General features: G+C 46.8%; 1 protein-coding gene across 2 annotated transcripts in view; it reads right to left on the bottom strand.

Moving 5' to 3' along the window:
* Positions 1 to 262: 262 nt before the first annotated feature.
* Positions 263 to 19,229, bottom strand: part of LOC147086335 (cytosolic iron-sulfur assembly component 2A-like) — a 35,941-nt gene continuing 16,974 nt past the window's right edge. Inside the window, exons 4-7 of one of the 2 annotated variants that reach the window (XM_085978389.1) lie at positions 13,269 to 13,318; positions 9,328 to 9,373; positions 7,633 to 7,746; positions 3,758 to 3,836 (exon numbers count right to left, since the gene is read on the bottom strand). In XM_085978389.1, coding sequence (XP_085834515.1) covers positions 7,676 to 7,746; positions 9,328 to 9,373; positions 13,269 to 13,318 — 167 coding nt within the window. In that variant the 3' untranslated portion in view covers positions 3,758 to 3,836; positions 7,633 to 7,675. Of the gene's footprint in view, positions 3,837 to 7,632; positions 7,747 to 9,327; positions 9,374 to 13,268; positions 13,319 to 19,229 lie in introns of both variants that reach the window. The other variant, XM_085978388.1, reaches the window with a different exon arrangement.

Here is a 19,229-nt window from a genome sequence, read left to right as displayed (position 1 = left end):
AAATTCCAGACTTTAGGGGCTAGATGGCTGAAGGCACGGCTGTCAATGGTGGGGCGAAGGAAGTCGGGGATGCACAAGAGGCCAGAATTGGAGGAGCGCTGAGATCTCGGAGGGTTGTAGTGCTGGAGGAGGTCATACATGCTCCACTCTGCAGTTTATTTGCGCAAGTTACTGACCCACAATGTGCGTTCTCTATCAATTGTAATACGCAAGAGCTAATTGTGAGATTTTAAAAACATTAAAAAAAAATACAAAGATTCGCTTTGAATTAAATGTATATATATCTATACTTTTTAATCAAAATTAGCAAGATCATGTATACAAATGTTCTGATGAAAGGTCATCAACCCGAAACGCTATCTCCATTTTTCTCTCTCCACAGATGCTGCCTGAACTGCCGAGTATTTCCAGCATTTGTTTTTGTTTCAGATTTCCAGCATCCGCAGAATTTTGCATTTGTTTTAACGTATGCAACAGTGTTCACTGTACTGACACAGCCCTGTACTCACTCAGTGCGGAGGCCGAAGGGCTTGATGATGTGTCTGAAAAATGTTACAAAAAACAGATGAATTGGGCCAGGGATTTTTATCAGTCAGATAGGTCTGCTCAGAGATGTTCATTGCCTCCAGGGCTATTTGTGTAAAATTGCAACTCTTGACCAGCCGATAAGTGTAGAAATGTTCAGGATTTGTTGTCACGATGTCACGCGGTACCAGGCCAAACTATTCGCCCCAAAGACAAACCGTAGAAAAGTTGTGACCCCTGGGGACTTTGTACAATGGCTTTGAAATCATGGTCACCACCTCCCCACCAGTATAAAGCACCTTTAATCTAAAACCAATGGTACCATCCAAGTACATAACCAGGATTCTACACCAAATGTGGCTTCAGTCCCCAGATAATCTACCTTGCCATTGGGCCAAGCCCGTGTGGTAGCTGGTGTGCAACGGCCACCCCACATTAAAAGGATTCACGTACAGGCATCTTCCACCCTTTAAAATGAAGTTCGGGACCTGGAACATCAGGACCCTCATGGACAACCCCAACAGTGACAGAGACTGAAGGTCCCGCATTGGACTCATCAGTCACCCGAGAACTCATTTAGTGTGGAAGCAAGTCATCCTCGGTTCTGAGGGACTGCCTAAGAATCTACTGACTAATAACAACAGCTGGAGCCGGGGTTTTCAAGGTGGAGCTTAAGGTGGGATACGGGAGTTCCTCAAGGTGGTCAAGCTGCCATTATTGCATACACACCAACTACAACAGGTTGGCCTAAAAGGGGAAAGCTGTTTGAGTTTGGGTTCAAAACATCCAGGTGTAGCAGCGCCTCACGGCTCACTCGACAGGCGAGAGTCATAAAGACTGGGAGGTCCGAGGTGCACTGGCCTGTGCTGTTTTTGGATGGTCTCGCAGCCAGGGTACCGATAGGGGAGTGCCATTGGTATCAGAGTCTCTGGACTGGGGCGGTGGGGGGTAGAATCCACCTCGGATCCTGCTCTTGATCGCCATCCAGTGACTGCTGCTGAAAAAGCGCACTTGTGTGAATGTCGGGCGAGGACAGAATCTGGCTCGGTGGTGACGCCACTCGCGATCGAGTAGCCTGCCGACGCTCATTGCTTAGGACTTACCCCACGGACAACAACCAGTGTAAGGTAGTGAAGGGCTGCCAGTACCTGTGGAATCAGTCCCCAGCAACAGCCAGCACCGGCAAGAGAGCAGCTCGGTGGAAAATAATGAGACGTTGGGGAAGGGTATCTGGACAATTGAAATTTCGATTTTATCTGGATAATTTAGATTTCAATCAGATTTTTAAACAACTAATGGCATGTTACTTCACTGCAGGAGCCAGGGCACCATAAAACTATTAAAGTTAGTCCAAAGGGATTTCTTGAAAGTTAATACTCAGAAAGTGGTTAGAATGTGAAACTCGCTACCACAGGGAGTGGTTGAGGCAAATAGCACAGATGCATTTAAGGGGAAGCTGGATAAACACACGAGGGAGAAAGGAATAGAAGGATATGCTGATGGGGTGAGATGAAGAGGGGTGGGAGGAGGCTGGTGTGGAGCAGAAACACCGGCACGGACCAGTTGGACCGAATGGCCTGTTTCAGTGCTGCAAATACTATGTAATACTCTGTAAGTGGGCTCCAGGACTTAAAATGGTGCTTGCCCTCCAACTCACGCTGATAGCATCACTTTGCTCACAGTTACTCTACATTAATGATGCGGTTTGCAGACTGTGAAATTAAACATTCCTTTTCACGGTTTGACATTTCCCCCCAGCACCTCAGCATTCCTGTCGAGTTCAGAGGCTGCTTTCTCCAGGAATGCCTAAAGCTGGAATGAGGGAGACTGGATTAAAAAGCACGTGGGTGGGTGATGAGTTAGAAATTCCCCCCTCCCCGCCCCAACCAAAAAAAAACACCCTGGGAACTTTCCAAATTAAGAAACCTGAAAAATGTTTTAAAATAATGCCCCGTCTCCAATCCCCGTCCATTATTCATATTTAACAATGGGAAAAAAATGCTTAGTTTCTTTCAACAACTATGCAGATACGTGCAGGACTGCAGGCTCCTCCTGGGTTGGTGCTTCTGGTTTGAGCACCGGGGCGGACTGGCAGGTCGAGAAAGATAAATAAAAAATAACAGAGCTCACATCACGGGACCTCAGTGGAGTCGGTGATAGATCTCATGGTTACTTTGGGAAGCAACAGATGGAGAAAGAATTAACATTAAAGGTGGACTGCTCAATTAAAGGTAAGGCAATGGAACAGCTTTCCACAGGTAAGTCCCAGCAACAAACATTGATTTCACCCGACATCCATTTCCCCCGAAATAACAACAGAAAATGCGGGAAAAACTCAGCAGGCCAGGCAACATCCGTGGAGAAACAGAGTTAACGTTTCAGGTCGAAACCCTTCGTCAGGACTGAAAAAACACAGGAAATGAAACAGATTAAAAGGCCAGTTTGGGGGTTGGGAAATGGGGGTGAGAGAACAAAAGAGAGGTGAACATTTTCTGTTGTTATTTTGGGGGAAATTTCCGGCATCCGCAGTATTTTGCCATCACCCATTTCCCCCGATCTGACTTCTGAAGCCTCCGTCAACACCCAGGAAGTCAGGTACATGTCTTGGACCCAGGCTTTCCCTTCAAGGAGTCAAGCACCATATAAAGAGCACCATATAAAGAGCACTATATAAAGCCTGCGTCGCCTTGTCAGAAATGTCCGAGACCAGGACCTCCGCTTTGGTTAGGAATAAAGTGGAGTGCATGGGAACAAAAGGCTCCAATGCCTTTCCTCTCCTCCAGGCCGAGATCACCACAATCAGGATTGGTGACTGCAACCCCTCAGTGTTGCCTCTTAATATTGTTCTTTAAAATTCTGTTTAATAATTGAACAGTAATGAAACATTAAAGTCTCCTTATCTGGAGTAATATTCTGAAGAGCCCGCTTCCAGTTAGTTTGCTTGCTTCAAGCTTCATTTCGGAGAAGCCTCTTGTTCCGAGTGATGTTCTCAATGTAAAACTGGACAATTACCACGGAAATCTCTTGCTCATCAATTAACACGAATGTTAAAAAAAAGTTTTTTTTTTTTTAAATGATTGCCAGCACATTAAAGTCAATAGCATATATATAGAGAGAGAGAGGCCTATTGCAGGCCACTTTTATATTGCCAGACCTTGCAAACAGCAGGGTGTGAGCAAGAGTCCTTTCTCCCGCAGGGCAGGCGAGTGTTCAGTCATCGGGCTCTATAACACACTGCTCCACGATCTCCCGTAAATTTGGATTCTCCATCGCTGCTGCCACTCGCTCCTTATCATTGATCTGCTTGTTAACTTAAAAATAAAATCGGAGGGAATAAAAGGGAGAGTTATTAATGTATAATGCAACATCGGGCGAGAATGGTCTGTAGCAAATTGATTTGTTTGCTTGGGGAAATGTTTTGGCCCATCGGATGAAAGATGCCAGTGCTGAGGAATTGAATCCCCCCCAAACCATCCCCCAGACATTGTCTGTACTCATTATCAGATATAGAGAACAAAATGTGCCTAAAGCTTCCCTTTAATCTGCCTCGCAAGCCTAGAGCTGCCCTGCCTCCCGACTACACCGCCTGTGAGATTCTGGTTTCTCACACCAGTCACTCTTGTAGCCTAAAACGAAAATAAGTTTAGCCGTAGGCAAAAAAAAAACCTCAAACTGAGCTGGAATACAAAGGGGAGGAAGTGATGCTTCAGTTGTACAGAGCCTTGGTCAGACCCCATCTGGAGTGACCGCATCCAGTTCTGGGCCCCGCACCTCAGGAAGGATTCGCTAGCCTTGGCGGGGGAGCAGCGCAGATTTACCAGACTGATACCAGGGCTCAAGAGGAAAGGTTGCATAAACGAGGCTTGTGTTCCCTCGGGTATAGAAGATTGAGGGGTGATCTGATCGAAGTGTTTAAAATGTTAAAACGATTTGATAGGATAGGTAGAGAGAAACTACTTCCTCTGGTGGGGGTGGGGGGGAGGGGAGTCCAGCGCAAGGGGACATAATCTTAAAATTAGAGCCAGGCCATTTAGGAGGGAAATCAGGAAGCACTTTTTCCCACACAAAAGGCAGTAGAAATTTGAACTCCCTCCCCACAAAAGTCGGTGGATGCTGGGGGACAATTGAAGACCGAGATCGCTAGATTTTTGTTGGGCAAGAGTATTAAACAGATATGGAACCAAAGCGGGTAAATGGAGTTAAGATACAAAACAGCCATGATCTAATAGGGAGGTGGCAAAGGCTTTAAACTAGTAAGATAGGGGGGACGGATCTACAAGAAATGAAACCAGCCTAAATATAAACGAAACAGGAAAGGAGAGCATAGGAAAAGTAAAGTAAGGGAGGATGTTGATGGCCAGGGAATAAATGGAGTTATAGAACAGGAGTGTAAAAAGATGGTTAAAAATAAAGTGAAAGGAACCGCTATTAAAAATTAGTTAAACCGTCTGTACAGCAATGCACACAGTGTCCGTAATAAAACAGGGCAGCTGGAGGCATTCATGCGTTGCGAGGAACCAGACATAGTCGGGATTACTGAGACATGGCTACAGAAAAATCAGGACTGGGAATTAAACATTGCAGGGCATAACATATTTAGAAAAGATAGAGAGGGAAAAAGGGGAGGTGGAGTAGCTGTGCTTATTAGGGATAACATAATGGCAGTAGAAAAAAGTGACGCAGCTATCAGCAAGACAGAAATAGAATCCATATGGATAGAGATTAAAGATAATAAAGGATCGGTCACACTAACTGGGGTAGTCTACAGGCCACCTAATAGTGGAAGGGAGATGGAGGAAGAAATATACAAACAAATTAGGGAAATGAGTAAAAAACATAGAATAATAATCATGGGGGATTTCAACTGCCCCGATATTAATTGGACAGAAGAGGTAGGTAAAGGGGATAAGGGAATGGAGTTCCTACAAGGTCTACAGGACTCCTTTCTAACCCAATATGTAAAAAGCCCAACAAGGGAGGATTCGCTATTGGATCTCGTAATGGGGAATGAACCAGAGCAGATAAGAGAAGTAAAAGTAGGGGAACATCTAGGCAATAGTGACCATAATATAATACGCTTTAAAATAATAATTGAGAAGGACGTAAGTATGACGAAGACCAGGGTAATAGATTGGAGAAAAGCTGATTTTGAGGGCCTGAGAATAGAACTTGGGAAAATAAAATGGACAACAATATTGGCAAACAATGATGTAGAACAGCAATGGGAAACATTTAGAACAGTGTTCAACAAAGTCCAGGAAAAATATATTCCGTTAAGAAACAAGAACAAGCTAAACACTAATGAGACACCATGGATGAATAAAGCCATAAGGGAAAAATTGAGGGTAAGGAAAGAGGCATACATTAAGTGCATAGACAGCAGGGGAGAGCATGATCAGGGAAAATATAAAGAGATGAGGAAAGAAGTAAAAAAAATACAATTAGGAAGGCAAAGTGGAACTATGAAATTAAATTATCAAGGAACATGAAACAAAATAGTAAAATATTTTATAGGCACATCAATAAAAAAAGGAAGGTCGGGATGGGAATAGGGCCACTAAAGGATGGACAGGGTAATACCACAGGCAGTGATAGAGAGATGGCAGAAATATTAAATAATTACTTTGCCTCAGTATTTACGAGAGAGATAGAACAAGTGGACATGTCATTGGATCATGAGATTAGTAATGAAATAACTGCATTTAAAATAAAGAGGATATTATTAAATAAACTAATCAAACTCAAAGAGGAAAAAAACCTTGGTCCGGATGGATTACAATCTGTGCATTTTAAAAGAATCTAGGGAAGAGACAGCAGAGGCATTACTACACATATTTAGTAATTCATTAGAAAAAGGTGTAGTGCCAGAGGACTAGTGGATAGCTAACGTAATACCGATATTTAAGAAGGGAGATAGAACATGTCCAGGGAATTATAGACCAGTCAGCTTAACATTGGTGGTAGGAATGGAATCCCTACTAAAGGAGAAAATAAAAGAACATCTAGAAGCCAAAAATATAATAATGAATAGTCAGCATGGATTTCAAAAGGGAAAGTCTTGCTTGACCAACCTTATTGAATTTTTGAAGAGGTAACAGAGAGAGTAGACAAGGGTAATGCAGTAGATGTAATTTATCTAGATTTTCAAAAGGTCTTCGATAATGGACTAATGAACAAGGTCAGAGAAAGCAGAATCAGGGGACAAGTAGCAGAATGGATAGCTGGCTGGCTTCTAGACAGAAAGCAGAGAGTAGGGGTAAAGAGTCGCTATTCACAGTGGCAGAAGGTGGGTAGTGGTGTTTTACAAGGATCAGTGCTGGGATCACTGTTGTTCACAATTTATATTAACGATTTAGACATTGGGATCAAAAACACAATTTCTAAATTTGCGGATGACACCAAATTGGGGGGGGGGGGCGAATAGTCAATACTGAGGAGGACTGCAACAAATTACAGGAAGACATTAATGAAGAATGGGCATATAATTGGCAAACGAAATTCAACACAGGGATTGGGGGTAATATACTGGCATGGATTGAAAATTGGTTAACAGACAGGAAACAGAGAGTAGGAATAAATGGGTCTTTTTCGGGGCGGCAGGCGGTGACTAGTGGGGTACCGCAGAGATCAGTGCTTAGGCCCCGGCTATTTACAATATATATCAATGATTTGGATAAGGGAACCAAATGTAATATTTCCAAGTTTGCTGACGACATGAAACTAGGTGGGATTGTGAGTTGTGAGGAGGATGCAAAGAGGCTTTAAGGCGATTTAGACAGGTTGAGTGAGTGGGCAAATACATAGCAGATGCAGTATAATGTGGATAAATGTGAAGTTATCCACTTTGATAGGAAAAACAGGAAGGTAGAGTATTATTTAAATGGTGATAGATTGGGAAATGCTGATGTACAAAGGGACCTGGGTGTCCTTGTACACCAGTCACTGAAAGCAAACACGCAGGTGCAGCAAGCAGTTAGGAAGGCAAATGGTATGTTGGCCTTCATTGCAAGAGGATTTGAGTACAGGAGCAAGGATGTCTTACTACAGTTATACAGGGCCTTGGTGAGACCACACCTGGAGTAGTGTGTGCAGTTTTAGTCTCCTTACCTAAGAAAGGATATACTTGCCATAGAGGGAGTGCAGCGAAGATTCACCAGACTGATTCCTGGGATGGCAGGACTGTCGTATGAGGAGAGATTGGGTCGACTAGACCTGTATTCACTAGAGTTTAGAAGAATGAAAGGGGATCTCATTGAAAGGTATAAAATTCTGACAGGGCTAGACAGACTGGATGCAGGGAGGATGTTTCCCCTGGCTGGGGGGTCTAGAACGAGGCGTCACAGTCTCAGGATACAGGGTAGGACATTTAGGAAATTTCTTCATTCAGAGGGTGGTGAACCTGTGGAATTCTCTACCACAGAAGGCTGTGGAGGCCAAGTCACTGAATATATTGAAGAAGGAGATCGATAGATTTCTAGACACAAAAGGCATCAAGGGGTATGGGGAGAGAGCGGGAATATGGTATTGAGATAGAGGATCAGCCATGATCATATTGAATGGCGGAGCAGGCTCGAAGGCCAAATGGCCGACTCCTGCTCCTGTTTTTCTATGTTTCTATAAATGTGAGGTATTACATTACGGTAGGAAGAATAGGGAGGTCATTTATTACTTGGAGGGTGCGAGTCTGGGTGGGGTAGAGGAACAAAGGGATCTCGGAGTACTAATACACAAATCACTAAAAGTAGCGACACAGGTTAACAAGGCCATAAAAAAAGCAAACCAGCACTAGGGTTTATTTCTAGAGGGATAGAATTGAAAAGTAGTGAAGTTATGCTAAACTTGTATCGAACCTTGGCTAGACCGCACTCGGAGTACTGCGTACAGTTCTGGTCGCCATATTATAAAAAGGATATGGAGGCACTGGCGAGGGTGCAGAGAAGATTTACAAGGATGATACCAGAAATGCGAGGGTATACATATCAGGAAAGGATGAACAGGCTGGGTCTCTTTTCTCTTGAAAATAGAAGGCTGAGGGGTGACCTAATCGAGGTCTTTAAAATTATGAAGGATTTTGATCGAGTGGATACAGAGAGAATGTTTCCACTTGTGGGGAAGAGCAAAACTAGAGGCCATCAATATAAGATAGTCACTAAAAAATCAAATATGGAATTCAGAAGAAACTTCTTTACCCAGAGAGTGGTGAGAATGTGGAACTCGCTGCCACAGGGAGTGGTTAAGGTGAATAGTATAGATGCATTTAAGGGGAGGCTAGATAAGCATATGAGGAAGAAGGGGATAGAGGGTTATGCGGATAGAGTTAGATGAGGAAAGATGGGAGGAGGCTCGAGTGGAGCATAAACGCCGGCACGGACTGGTTGGGCCAAATGGCCTGTTTCTGTGCCGTATATCCTGTGTAATCCTATGTAATTGAATGGCTGAGCAGGCTCAAGGGGCTGCATGGACTCCTCCTGTTCCTAATGCTCCTAAAATACAAATTCTAATTATTGAACATATTCGTTTAAAAATATAGGAGGATAATGAGCTGTGCTGTGACTGTCGGATGCTCACCACGATCACACATTCCCCAGGTACAATATTCTGAGCTGAATTTCTACACCACAAACGGTTCACGTTACTTAGTTTGTTGTCTCAACAAATTCATCAACAGTTAAATATGGCTCAGTGTGACTTTAGGGCGAAAAGGGGATGGATATATGAGTGAGGAAGGCACGTGTGTAGCTAGAAAAAAAATAACTTTTATACTGGTATTTGGGATACAGAATTTGATTAAAACATACTTACTATCTTCTTCAGTAGAATGGGACCCTTCGGAGATGTAGATTTCCAACTGTAAAGTCACAAAAATTTCAAATTTTAATTATTTCTTTCTTTATATGGTGACATCATTTTTTAAAGAAAGGGGCAATGTCTACAGGGAAAAGTGTTTGAGAAACTACGGTCACATGGTCTAACAGTGCCAATGACGGTCAGAGACTATCACTATGCTACCCGATTGTGTTACTGGACTAGTAATCCAGAAGCCTGGACTAATGATCCGGGGACGCGAGTTCAAATCCCACCACGGCCGCTGGGGAATTTAAATTCAGCGAATTAAATAAATCTGGAATAAAAAGCTAGTATCAGTAATGGTGACCATGAAACTGCCATAATTCATCTGGTTCACTAATGCCCTTTAGGGAAGGAAATCCGCCGTTCTTACCCGGTCTGGCCGATATGTGACTCCAGACTCTTAACTTATCTCTGAAATGGCTCAGTTGTACCAAACCGCTAGGAAAACCTTCACCTCACGGACTGCAGCGGTTCAGGAAGGGGGCTCACCGCCACCTTCTCGAGGGCAATTAGGGATGGGCAATAAATGCCGGCCTCGCCAGCGACGCCCACATCCCGGGACTGAATATTAAAAAAAACATTGCAGCCTATGGGCCAGAGACTATCACAATGCAGCCTATGGCATTTTGGCAGTATCAATTATGAAGGATCCACCTGCCAAATATTTCACTGTACAAAGATCTGCCCAGGAACGCAAAAAAAATCAAAGTGGGAAGCTTATTTTTCAGTTGCTTTGGCAGCAATATTGTATCTGGGGAATGTGTGATCGTGGTGAGCATCTGACAGTCACAGCACAGCTCATTATCCTCCTATCTTTTTAAACGTATATGTTCAATAATTAGGTTTTGCATTTTAGGAGCAATAGGAACAGGAAGAGTCCATTCTGTGCTGTATCGCAGTGTAGGAAAAAACTACAATGCAAAATTAGCTGCCGCGTTTCCTCATCTTCCAACAGTGACTACATTTCGAAAGTATTTCATTGGCTTTGGGATGTCCCGAGGTCATGAAAGTTGTTATATAAATGCATGTCCTCTTATTTTCACTGGAGCAGAGAAAGCTAAGAGAAGATTTACTGTGGGTTTTTAAAATGATGAATGGTTTTGAAAGAGCTATCCTATTGATAGGGTGAATAGGTTTCCTCTGGTTGGGAAGTCAGTGACGAGGGATCATCAATATAGTGATTGTCACCAAAAGAAAGCGAGAAACTGATGGCTGAACTAAAGCAAGAGAAAGACTGCATGAAGGTCGAGCCACTGTTGAGGTGCTCACCATTTCCAAACAGCGTCTGTGGCTTAATTTGCTTAATTTGCCCAAGAGTTCGGGGACTTGTCTCAGATTATAGCATAATTTACAACTCATCGCCTGCGCCAGCTCCTCATGTTAAAGGCAAAACCTTCCCACTTGCTTCCGGCTAGATCAGGAGATTTGTACGGTGCAGGATAGTTTAATTTTAGCTTGAACATTGAGAAGAGATTTGGTCTTAAAACTGCAACAGGTATTGATTGATAAATTTCCAATCAAGTTGATGACTTGTGTTCTGAGCACTGGACTGCCACAAACAACATTTTAGGAGTCAAGTTAAGGCAATGTTCCTGCAAAGGCCCATATGGAACGCTCGGTTACTGAAATACGAGAGCTCGCAGTGATTGGAGTATTGGAGATCAGCTCAAAGACTTGTTGACAACAACAACAACTTGTATTTATATAGCGCCTTTAATGTAGTAAAACGCCCCAAGGCGCTTCACAGGAGTGTTATAAGACAAAACTTTGACACCGAGCCAACTAAGGAGAAAAATGACCAAAAGTTTGGTCAAAGAGGTAGGTTTTAAGGAGCGTCTTAAAAGGAGGAACATAGGAACAGGAGGAGGCCATTCAGCCCCTCAAGCCTGTTCTGCCATTCAATGAGATCATGACTGATCAGTGACCTAACTCCATATAACCATCTTTGGCCCATATCCCTTAATACCCTTAGCTAACAAAAAGCTATCAATCTCAGATTTAAAATTAACAATTGATCTAGCACCAATTGCCATTTGCGAAAGAGTCCCAAACTTCTACCACCCTTTGTGTGTAGAGGAAAGCGAGGTAGAGAGGCGGAGAGGTTTAGGGAGGGAATTCCAGAGCTTAGGGCCCAGGCAACAGAAGGCACAGCGACCAATGGTTGAGCGATTATAATCAGGGATGCTCAAGAGGTCAGAATTGGAGGAATGCACATATCTCGGGGGATTGTGGGGTTAGAGGAGATTACAGAGGTAGGGAGGGAACGAGGCCATGGAGAGATTTGAAAACAAGGATGAGAATTTTGAAATCGAGGCATTGCTTAACCGGGAGCCAATGTAGGTCAGCGAGCACAGGGGGTGATGGGTGAACGGGACTGGGTGCGAGTTAGGACACGGGGCAGTGAGCACAGGGGGTGATGGGTGAACGGGACATGGGCAGCCAAGTTTTGGATGACCTCAAGTTCATGTCGGGTAGAACGTGGGAGGCCAGCCTGGAGTGCGTTGGAATAGTCAAGTCTAGAGGAAAATGGAAGCTTATGGTGGCAGCAAAAGAGCTTCATCCAGATTCACTCACAAGAGATGTCCTTCAGGTTAGAATGGGGTGAATCCAGGTTGATGAGTTTGAAAATACAGAATTCCCAATTAGCTCAATCATTTACCTTTAAAAAAGATATGGAGCCAAGGTGGGTGGATGGAGTTAAGATACAGATCAGCCATGATTTCATTGAATGGCGGAACAGGCTCGAGGGGCAGAATGGCCTACTCCTGTTCCTATGTAAATCCAATACAGGACAGTCAAGCCCAGATGAGAATACCCTCAAGCATTGTGTTGAACATATCATGATCTATAATTCTTTTCTAGGACTTCAAAACTTACTTCAGGTCTCTCCTTATTCTTACAATCTTTGAGGGAAAAATTCAGTTGGTTGCGCCTCCCGTTAGCGCCTTAAGAGGGCGCTAATGGGACGCAACGCAACTAGCGCCCGGGCGCAGCACTGCCCACGCCTCCCGCGAGTGGTGGCGCTAACCGGTAGCACCCTGCGGCGCTGTGCCGCTGGCAATGACGTCATTGGTGTGCGCAGCGCCCCGCTGACGCCCCGGCCACGATCTTCGGGAGCGCCCCCTGACTTACCGCCGGACGCTATGTCCGACGGGTTCAGGGAGGCGCACCTGCGGTCGGGGAGGCGCAATTTAAAGGCGAGGTGTGGGGCGGCCATTTTTGTTGCTGGCCGCCTGCAAGCACCTGCCTGCGCTCCCATCCCAGACCTCCTGAAACGCTCCCCCCGCGGAGTGCTGGCTGCGCTCCAAGAGCCCGGCACTTCTCTTGAGTGCCGGGCTATTTTGCCTGCACTCCTGATCCCCGGGGGCCCAGCTGGGCCCCAGGTCGCGCTGCACAAGGCCCCTCCCCTTTAAGAAGGGGAGGAAGGCCTGCAATACCGCGACACGACGTGCCGCAGCGCCACTCCGCAACATTGACTCACAGCGCCCCAAGAAGCGCCCCGCTTCTCTCTTGGGGCGCAACCACTCAATTTCTGGCGCGGGGACGCTAATTTTTCCGAGGCACTACATTTAGCGTCCCAGCGAAGTTAGTGCCCCAATTGGGGCGCTACTCAATTTTTAGCCCTTAGGATTTTAATAGAATATTTGGCATCACCTTCTCGTCTCAATGACTTGAATTGTGCCCTGCACTATGGATCTTGGCCGATCACTTGGGTTAATCAATAACAAGAAGTTGTAGCAGTGCTCTCCAATCACACATGTAATGATAAAGCCAGGGCCGGTGTTCCTTTGCAAAGCTACAGGGGAATGCATTAAGCAACACCCTATCGCCAAACTAAATTGTCAGGATCCATCTCGATAAAAAGCAGAGGGACGAAGACCACTTTTCCTTACCTTATGTTTGAACGGTAAGCATCTTTGCAACTTGATTCGTAGACAGAGACCTACATATATGAAGGGAAAAAAATTACTTATAAGCATATTTTGTGCAAAGGTTATCAAGCAATACCTTTCACAGCCATTTACTTTTCTTTTTCCAACCAACTTTCTTCCATCCTCTTTTGAAGGCATCGACTCCTTGCTGAGGTACAGTTCCAAGAGCACTGGTTGCCCTCTGCCCTCTGTTGGCAGGCTATGTGACGGCAGGGGATGTCAGGCAAAGCCTGATCCTACTCCCGCCTGAAGATCATACATGCATTTCCAGCAGGGGTTAGCGGTGGTGATCAACAGTGGAAACCCAGATTGATTTCCGCCTTCCCCAGCTCAGCCCGAGTGTGACACCCAACTCAGCACAGAGCAAGGATCGAACCTGTAACCTTCCCGCTGTGGTTTGCTCAGCTAGGCCCGGGATAAGTTCACTGAGCCCCGAGGGAGATGCCATCATTGACTTTGGTAATTTTTCAACTTACAATCCCTTTGCATGAGAGCTCCTTCATCCAGAGGTTTGAGCACAAAATCCAGGCTGACACTCCAGTGCAGTACTGAGGGAGTGCTGCACTGTCAGAGGGGCGGTACTGAGGGAGCGCTGCACTGTCGGAGGGGCGGTACTGAGGGAGTGCTGCACTGTTGGAGGGGCAGTACTGAGGGAGCGCTGCACTGTCGGAGGGGCGGTACTGAGGGAGCGCTGCACTGTCAGAGGGGCGGTACTGAGGGAGCGCTGCACTGTCGGAGGGGCAGTACTGAGGGAGTGCCGCACTGTTGGAGGGGCAGTACTGAGGGAGCGCTGCACTGTCGGAGGGGCAGTACTGAGGGAGTGCTGCACTGTCGGAGGGGCAGTACTGAGGGAGCGCTGCACTGTCGGAGGGGCAGTACTGAGGGAGCGCTGCACTGTCGGAGGGGCAGTACTGAGGGAGCGCTGCACTGTCAGAGGGGCGGTACTGAGGGAGCGCTGCACTGTCGGAGGGGCAGTGCTGAGAGAGTGCCGCACTGTTGGAGGGGCAGTACTGAGGGAGCGCTGCACTGTCGGAGGGGCAGTGCTGAGGGAGTGCCGCACTGTTGGAGGGGCAGTACTGAGGGAGCGCTGCACTGTCGGAGGGGCAGTGCTGAGGGAGTGCCGCACTGTTGGAGGGGCAGTACTGAGGGAGCGCTGCACTGTCAGAGGGGCGGTACTGAGGGAGCGCTGCACTGTCGGAGGGGCAGTGCTGAGAGAGTGCCGCACTGTTGGAGGGGCAGTACTGAGGGAGCGCTGCACTGTCGGAGGGGCAGTGCTGAGGGAGTGCCGCACTGTTGGAGGGGCAGTACTGAGGGAGTGCTGCACTGTCGGAGGGGCAGTGCTGCACTGTCGGAGGGGCAGTGCTGAGGGAGTGCTGCACTGTCGGAGGGGCAGTACTGAGGGAGTGCCGCACTGTTGGAGGGGCAGTACTGAGGGAGCGCTGCACTGTCGGAGGGGCAGTGCTGAGGGAGTGCCGCACTGTTGGAGGGGCAGTACTGAGGGAGCGCTGCACTGTCGGAGGGGCAGTGCTGAGGAAGTGCTGCACTGTCGGAGGGGCAATACTGAGGGAGTGCTGCACTGTCGGAGGGACCGTCTTTTGGATGAGACGTTAAACCGAGGTCCCGTCTGCTCTCTCAAGTGGATTTTAAAGATCCCACAGTATTGTTCGAAGAAGAGCAGGGGAGATCTCCCCGGTGTCCTGGCCAATATTTATCCCTCAATCAACATAACAAAAACAGATTCTCTGGTCATTATCATATTGCTGTCTGTGGGAGCTTGCTGTGCGCAAATTGGCTGCCGTGTTTCCCACATTACAACAGTGACTCCACTTCAAAAAGTACTTCATTGGCTGTAAAGCGCTTTGGGCCGTCCTGAGGTTGTGAAAGGCGCTATAGAAATGCAAGTTCTTTCCTCATTACTGTAAACAGGAAATAGGAATTACTGTATTGAGATCTGTACGTGAAGCATAAGCAGGAGATACATCATTTCATGTGCAAGCAGTTTTATATACAAGAAAACAAAACCTTTCATTAAAAAAAACCCCACCTCTCATCAAGGCGAGGGGCATCAGTGCTGAGAAATGAAGTGCTTTTCAAATTTTCTGCACCAGTTTTAGCATCAAGCACTTCCAAGGCAGGTAAAATACAGGTTCGATGTGGGAGTTTGTTTTGAGGTCTGTGGGGAAGCTGTATTCAAAGGGAGCACGGGATGGAGATAGGGCTTAAAAAAAAACTGTAGCCCCAATCCTCCATCCTGTGCTCCCAGCTGAAAGTGCAGCTCCTCCCACTGTGTCCCAGTAACGTGCCCTAACCCCAAGCCACAGAAGAGCACCTGCGAATATACAATGCTACAACTTCCCATTTCCCACACTTTGGTGAGACTGATGTTTTCGGAACAGTTACGTGCTGCGGACTCGAGCCGAATAGAAAAGTAAGCCAAGACTCCCCAAACTCATTTCACCGAGGACGCTTGCATACTGGCAGCGTGGAGATTTTCATCCTCCTCAATCGGCACTGGAACCAAGCCAAGCCCGAGAGGTCAAAGTGCCGCTTACTACCCACTGTGTCAAACAATCTTCTTTCACCCACATCCCTTTACAAAAAGAAAAGTTTCACTAAATAAGGAGGCAAGGATAGTGCTGTCCCATGTCCCACTTGGTTCCCATGCCTTGTGCAACAAGTAATTAGTTTTGTCAATAGATTATTTAGAGAGAGAAAAGGCTCCGATGGTCAACTGTGTGAAAATGCTCCTGACAAGAAACTTGATTCAATGCCCTTTGACCTTCAACCCCTTAACCCAATACAATTACTTAAAAAAGTTTAGCATAGGTCATAACCTGCTGCAAGGATGAAGCAGGAAGTACAATGCCCGGGAACTAGACTCCCATTTTGTTTATGGAAGAGTGACAGCTCTGAGCACCGAGTCATAGTGAGGTTAATTCTATTTGAAGGAGAAGGTCACATCCTTGTTAAAAAAAAAACAACTGCTGTGGACGGTGTAGTGTATGTAACCGTTCTACCTTTAAGAGAACTATTTTAGGTGTTGCACTACTTTATCTTGGCTGCTGTATACTGTAATACCGGTGGTGACCACACCGGTATATAAGTGCTGTGTAAGGATTTATTGGGCAGATTCGCCCTGACCTTCGAATAGTAAAGTCCTGTTAAAGTTACTCTTGTAGTCTGTGTATTAATTCACCATATAACCCACAGACTTTACAGTGGCGACGGGTTCGATCTTACCCTGCGGCAGCGACACACCCGAAGCAGTTAACGAGCGTCGAGAAGAGGCACCCGCCCTCGTCGTTCTGCTGAGAGAAGACTCGAGTCTGCAGAGCAAGGAAGAAGGAAGGATTCAGACACGAAGCCTTCCATCAGCAACAGGCTGTTATTGTCCCTTCTGCCACGGCGGTGAGTGAGCCGATCAGCCAAGAGAAGCAAGTCGGCCACGTTGACTGTGAGTAGGGGGAAAATAAAAAGAAACGGAGGATAAGGGCGGTGAACTCGACCACGGTCGGGGGAAAGGAGCCGGACAGAAGTCGGGCCCAGAGGCGCTGAGACTGGGGCAGCGTAGGGCACGGAAGCCGCGGTACAAGCGAGAACGCAGCCGGTGTGAGAGACCGGGCTACAAGCGGGCTGGGAGACGCAACAGCGTCGTGAGACAGCTAGACCGCGACCGGCGAAAAAGGCCGGGCAGCTACCGAGGCCACGAGGCGCTGCGACCGGGATCATAAGGCGCGGGAAGATATAAAAATAAATAAAACCGCGGAGAACTCAGCCGCAGCCGGGGGAGGAAAGGACCGGACTGCGAGAGGGCTGGGAGGCGCGATTGGAAGCCGCTGAGGGAGAGACAGAGCCCGAGTGAAGGGGAAACGGGACCGAGCGAGGGAGACCGAGCGAGATTCCGCCCAGCGGCTGGAACTGTTCGCCGCCAACGGGTTGTCCCCAGCGCCGGTTGCCGGCCGAGAAAAGGGAACAAGGAACGCACTGAAGCCGGCGCGCAGGCTGCGAACTCCGAAAGCCAGCGGTCGTCGCCCGAAGGAAAGCTTACCCCTCCCGCCAGGGGAAGAAACGCGGGAAGCCGCCAGTAGGCGGGGAAGAAGACAGAAGCGGGAAACCGCCATTTTGAAAGTGGGCGGGGAAGAAGACAAGCGCGGGAAACCGCCATTTTTGGAAAAAAAAAGTAACGAACAAATTCGTTGTGGTTTCTCAAAAAGATAGTGAAGATGCCTAAGCATGGTAACATCAACAACTTCGATTCCGAGGTGGAAGATTGGGCCACGTACGTAGAACGCATCGAGATATATTGTGAGGCCAATAAAATAGCAGATGATGATAAAGCTCTCACCTTATTAAACGCAATGGGGGCGAAGACATACGGGCTATTGAAGCATCTTCTATCACCAGCTAAACCGGCGGATCAGACTTTCGCTGATATTGTTGCTGTCCTGAAGGATCATTTGAACCCCACACCGCTGATGTTGGCGGAACGATTCAAATTTTATGCGAGAACGCAATGGAAAGAGGAAAGCAACGCGGAATACTTGGTCGAACTGCGTAGACTAGCGAAATACTGCCAGTTTGGGGAAAATCTGACAGAGGCATTGAGAGACAAGTTCGTGTGCGGGTTGTCGAAGGAAGGAACACAAAAGCGACTGCTCGAAGAGAACGATCTTACACTTGACAAGGCTGTCCTTATTGCAGCATCACACGAAGCAGCCGCGAGAGGCACTGCGGAAATGCAGCTGAAGGCAGCGGTACTCAGCGTGGATCAAATGACTTCGGGTACAACAAAATGTTATCGTTGTGGGAAGACAACACACGACCAGAACCAATGCTGGTTTAAAAACCAGGAATGTAGAAAATGTGGCAAGCTTGGTCACATAGCTAAAGTATGCCGGTCAGGAAAGAAGACCAACAACAGAAAAAAGTCACCGCAGGGAAAGTACAGCAAGGTACACAAGGTGGCTGAGAAGAGTTCAGATGAACAGAATTCGGATTCAGACCCGAACGGCCAGGATCTGGGTAGTCTGAGAATTCACAATGTGAGTAAGGAAGCTGACCTACAAACTATCTGGGTCACACTAAAAGTAGCCAGAGTCCAAGTGAAAATGGAATTGGACACAGGATCAGCCCTATCAGTCATAAATCGAAGGGATTACAACCGGCTATTCTCACATATACCCTTGCGAGATACCAAGATCGTATTGCAGACATACACGGGGCATAAAGTATACCCCATGGGAAAGATACAAGTCCAGGTGAGAGACAGGGGCAAAGAACACCAAGGAATGGACTTATATGTACTACCTGAGGGAGGTCCACCACTTCTGGGACGGGAGTGGATCAGGGAAATAAACATGGAATGGCACTACCTAAAAGCAATAACGAGTGAGAACTCGGTGAAGACAATCAGCTCAGACTCTGAAACGGATGACGACAAGACCAGCCCAGGTGCAAAAGACAAGTCTAAAATGGACTTGCTGACTAAGGTTGGAAAAACGAAGGAGTGCATAAATACTGATGGTTCAAAGGAGAACAAAGTTTCAGAACAGAATTCCACTGAACAACAACAACATAGTTTGGCAGAGAATTCTGAGTCTGTCCAGTTTACAGACATGCACAAGTCTGAGGAACACCGGGCTCGAACTCAACTCCATTTCAAATTACAACAGTAATTAGAACAATTGAGTTGCTGTCTCGAGCAAGAGATAAAAGCAATGAAAACGTTCTTTGACACAGAGTGGGAGAATCTGGAAAGACAACAGAAACAGCTGAGGGAGAAAAGGGAGCAGGAGCACACAAACCGTCTGCGCAAGGAGGCCAAACAAATCAAAGCTGATTCGGTTTCTGAAGGTGCGTGCTCTAATCTGGTGGAGCAAGATGTTCAGCAACTGAAGGCGCTTGTTAGCAGATTGCAGGCAG

This window comes from Somniosus microcephalus, unplaced genomic scaffold, assembly GCF_052327205.1.
Source record: "Somniosus microcephalus isolate GS21.2 unplaced genomic scaffold, FLI_Smic_1.0 unresolved_chr7, whole genome shotgun sequence".
Lineage (NCBI taxonomy): Eukaryota > Metazoa > Chordata > Chondrichthyes > Squaliformes > Somniosidae > Somniosus > Somniosus microcephalus.
Note: the sequence above shows the minus strand (reverse complement) of the source record. Positions and strands in the feature narration are given on the sequence as shown.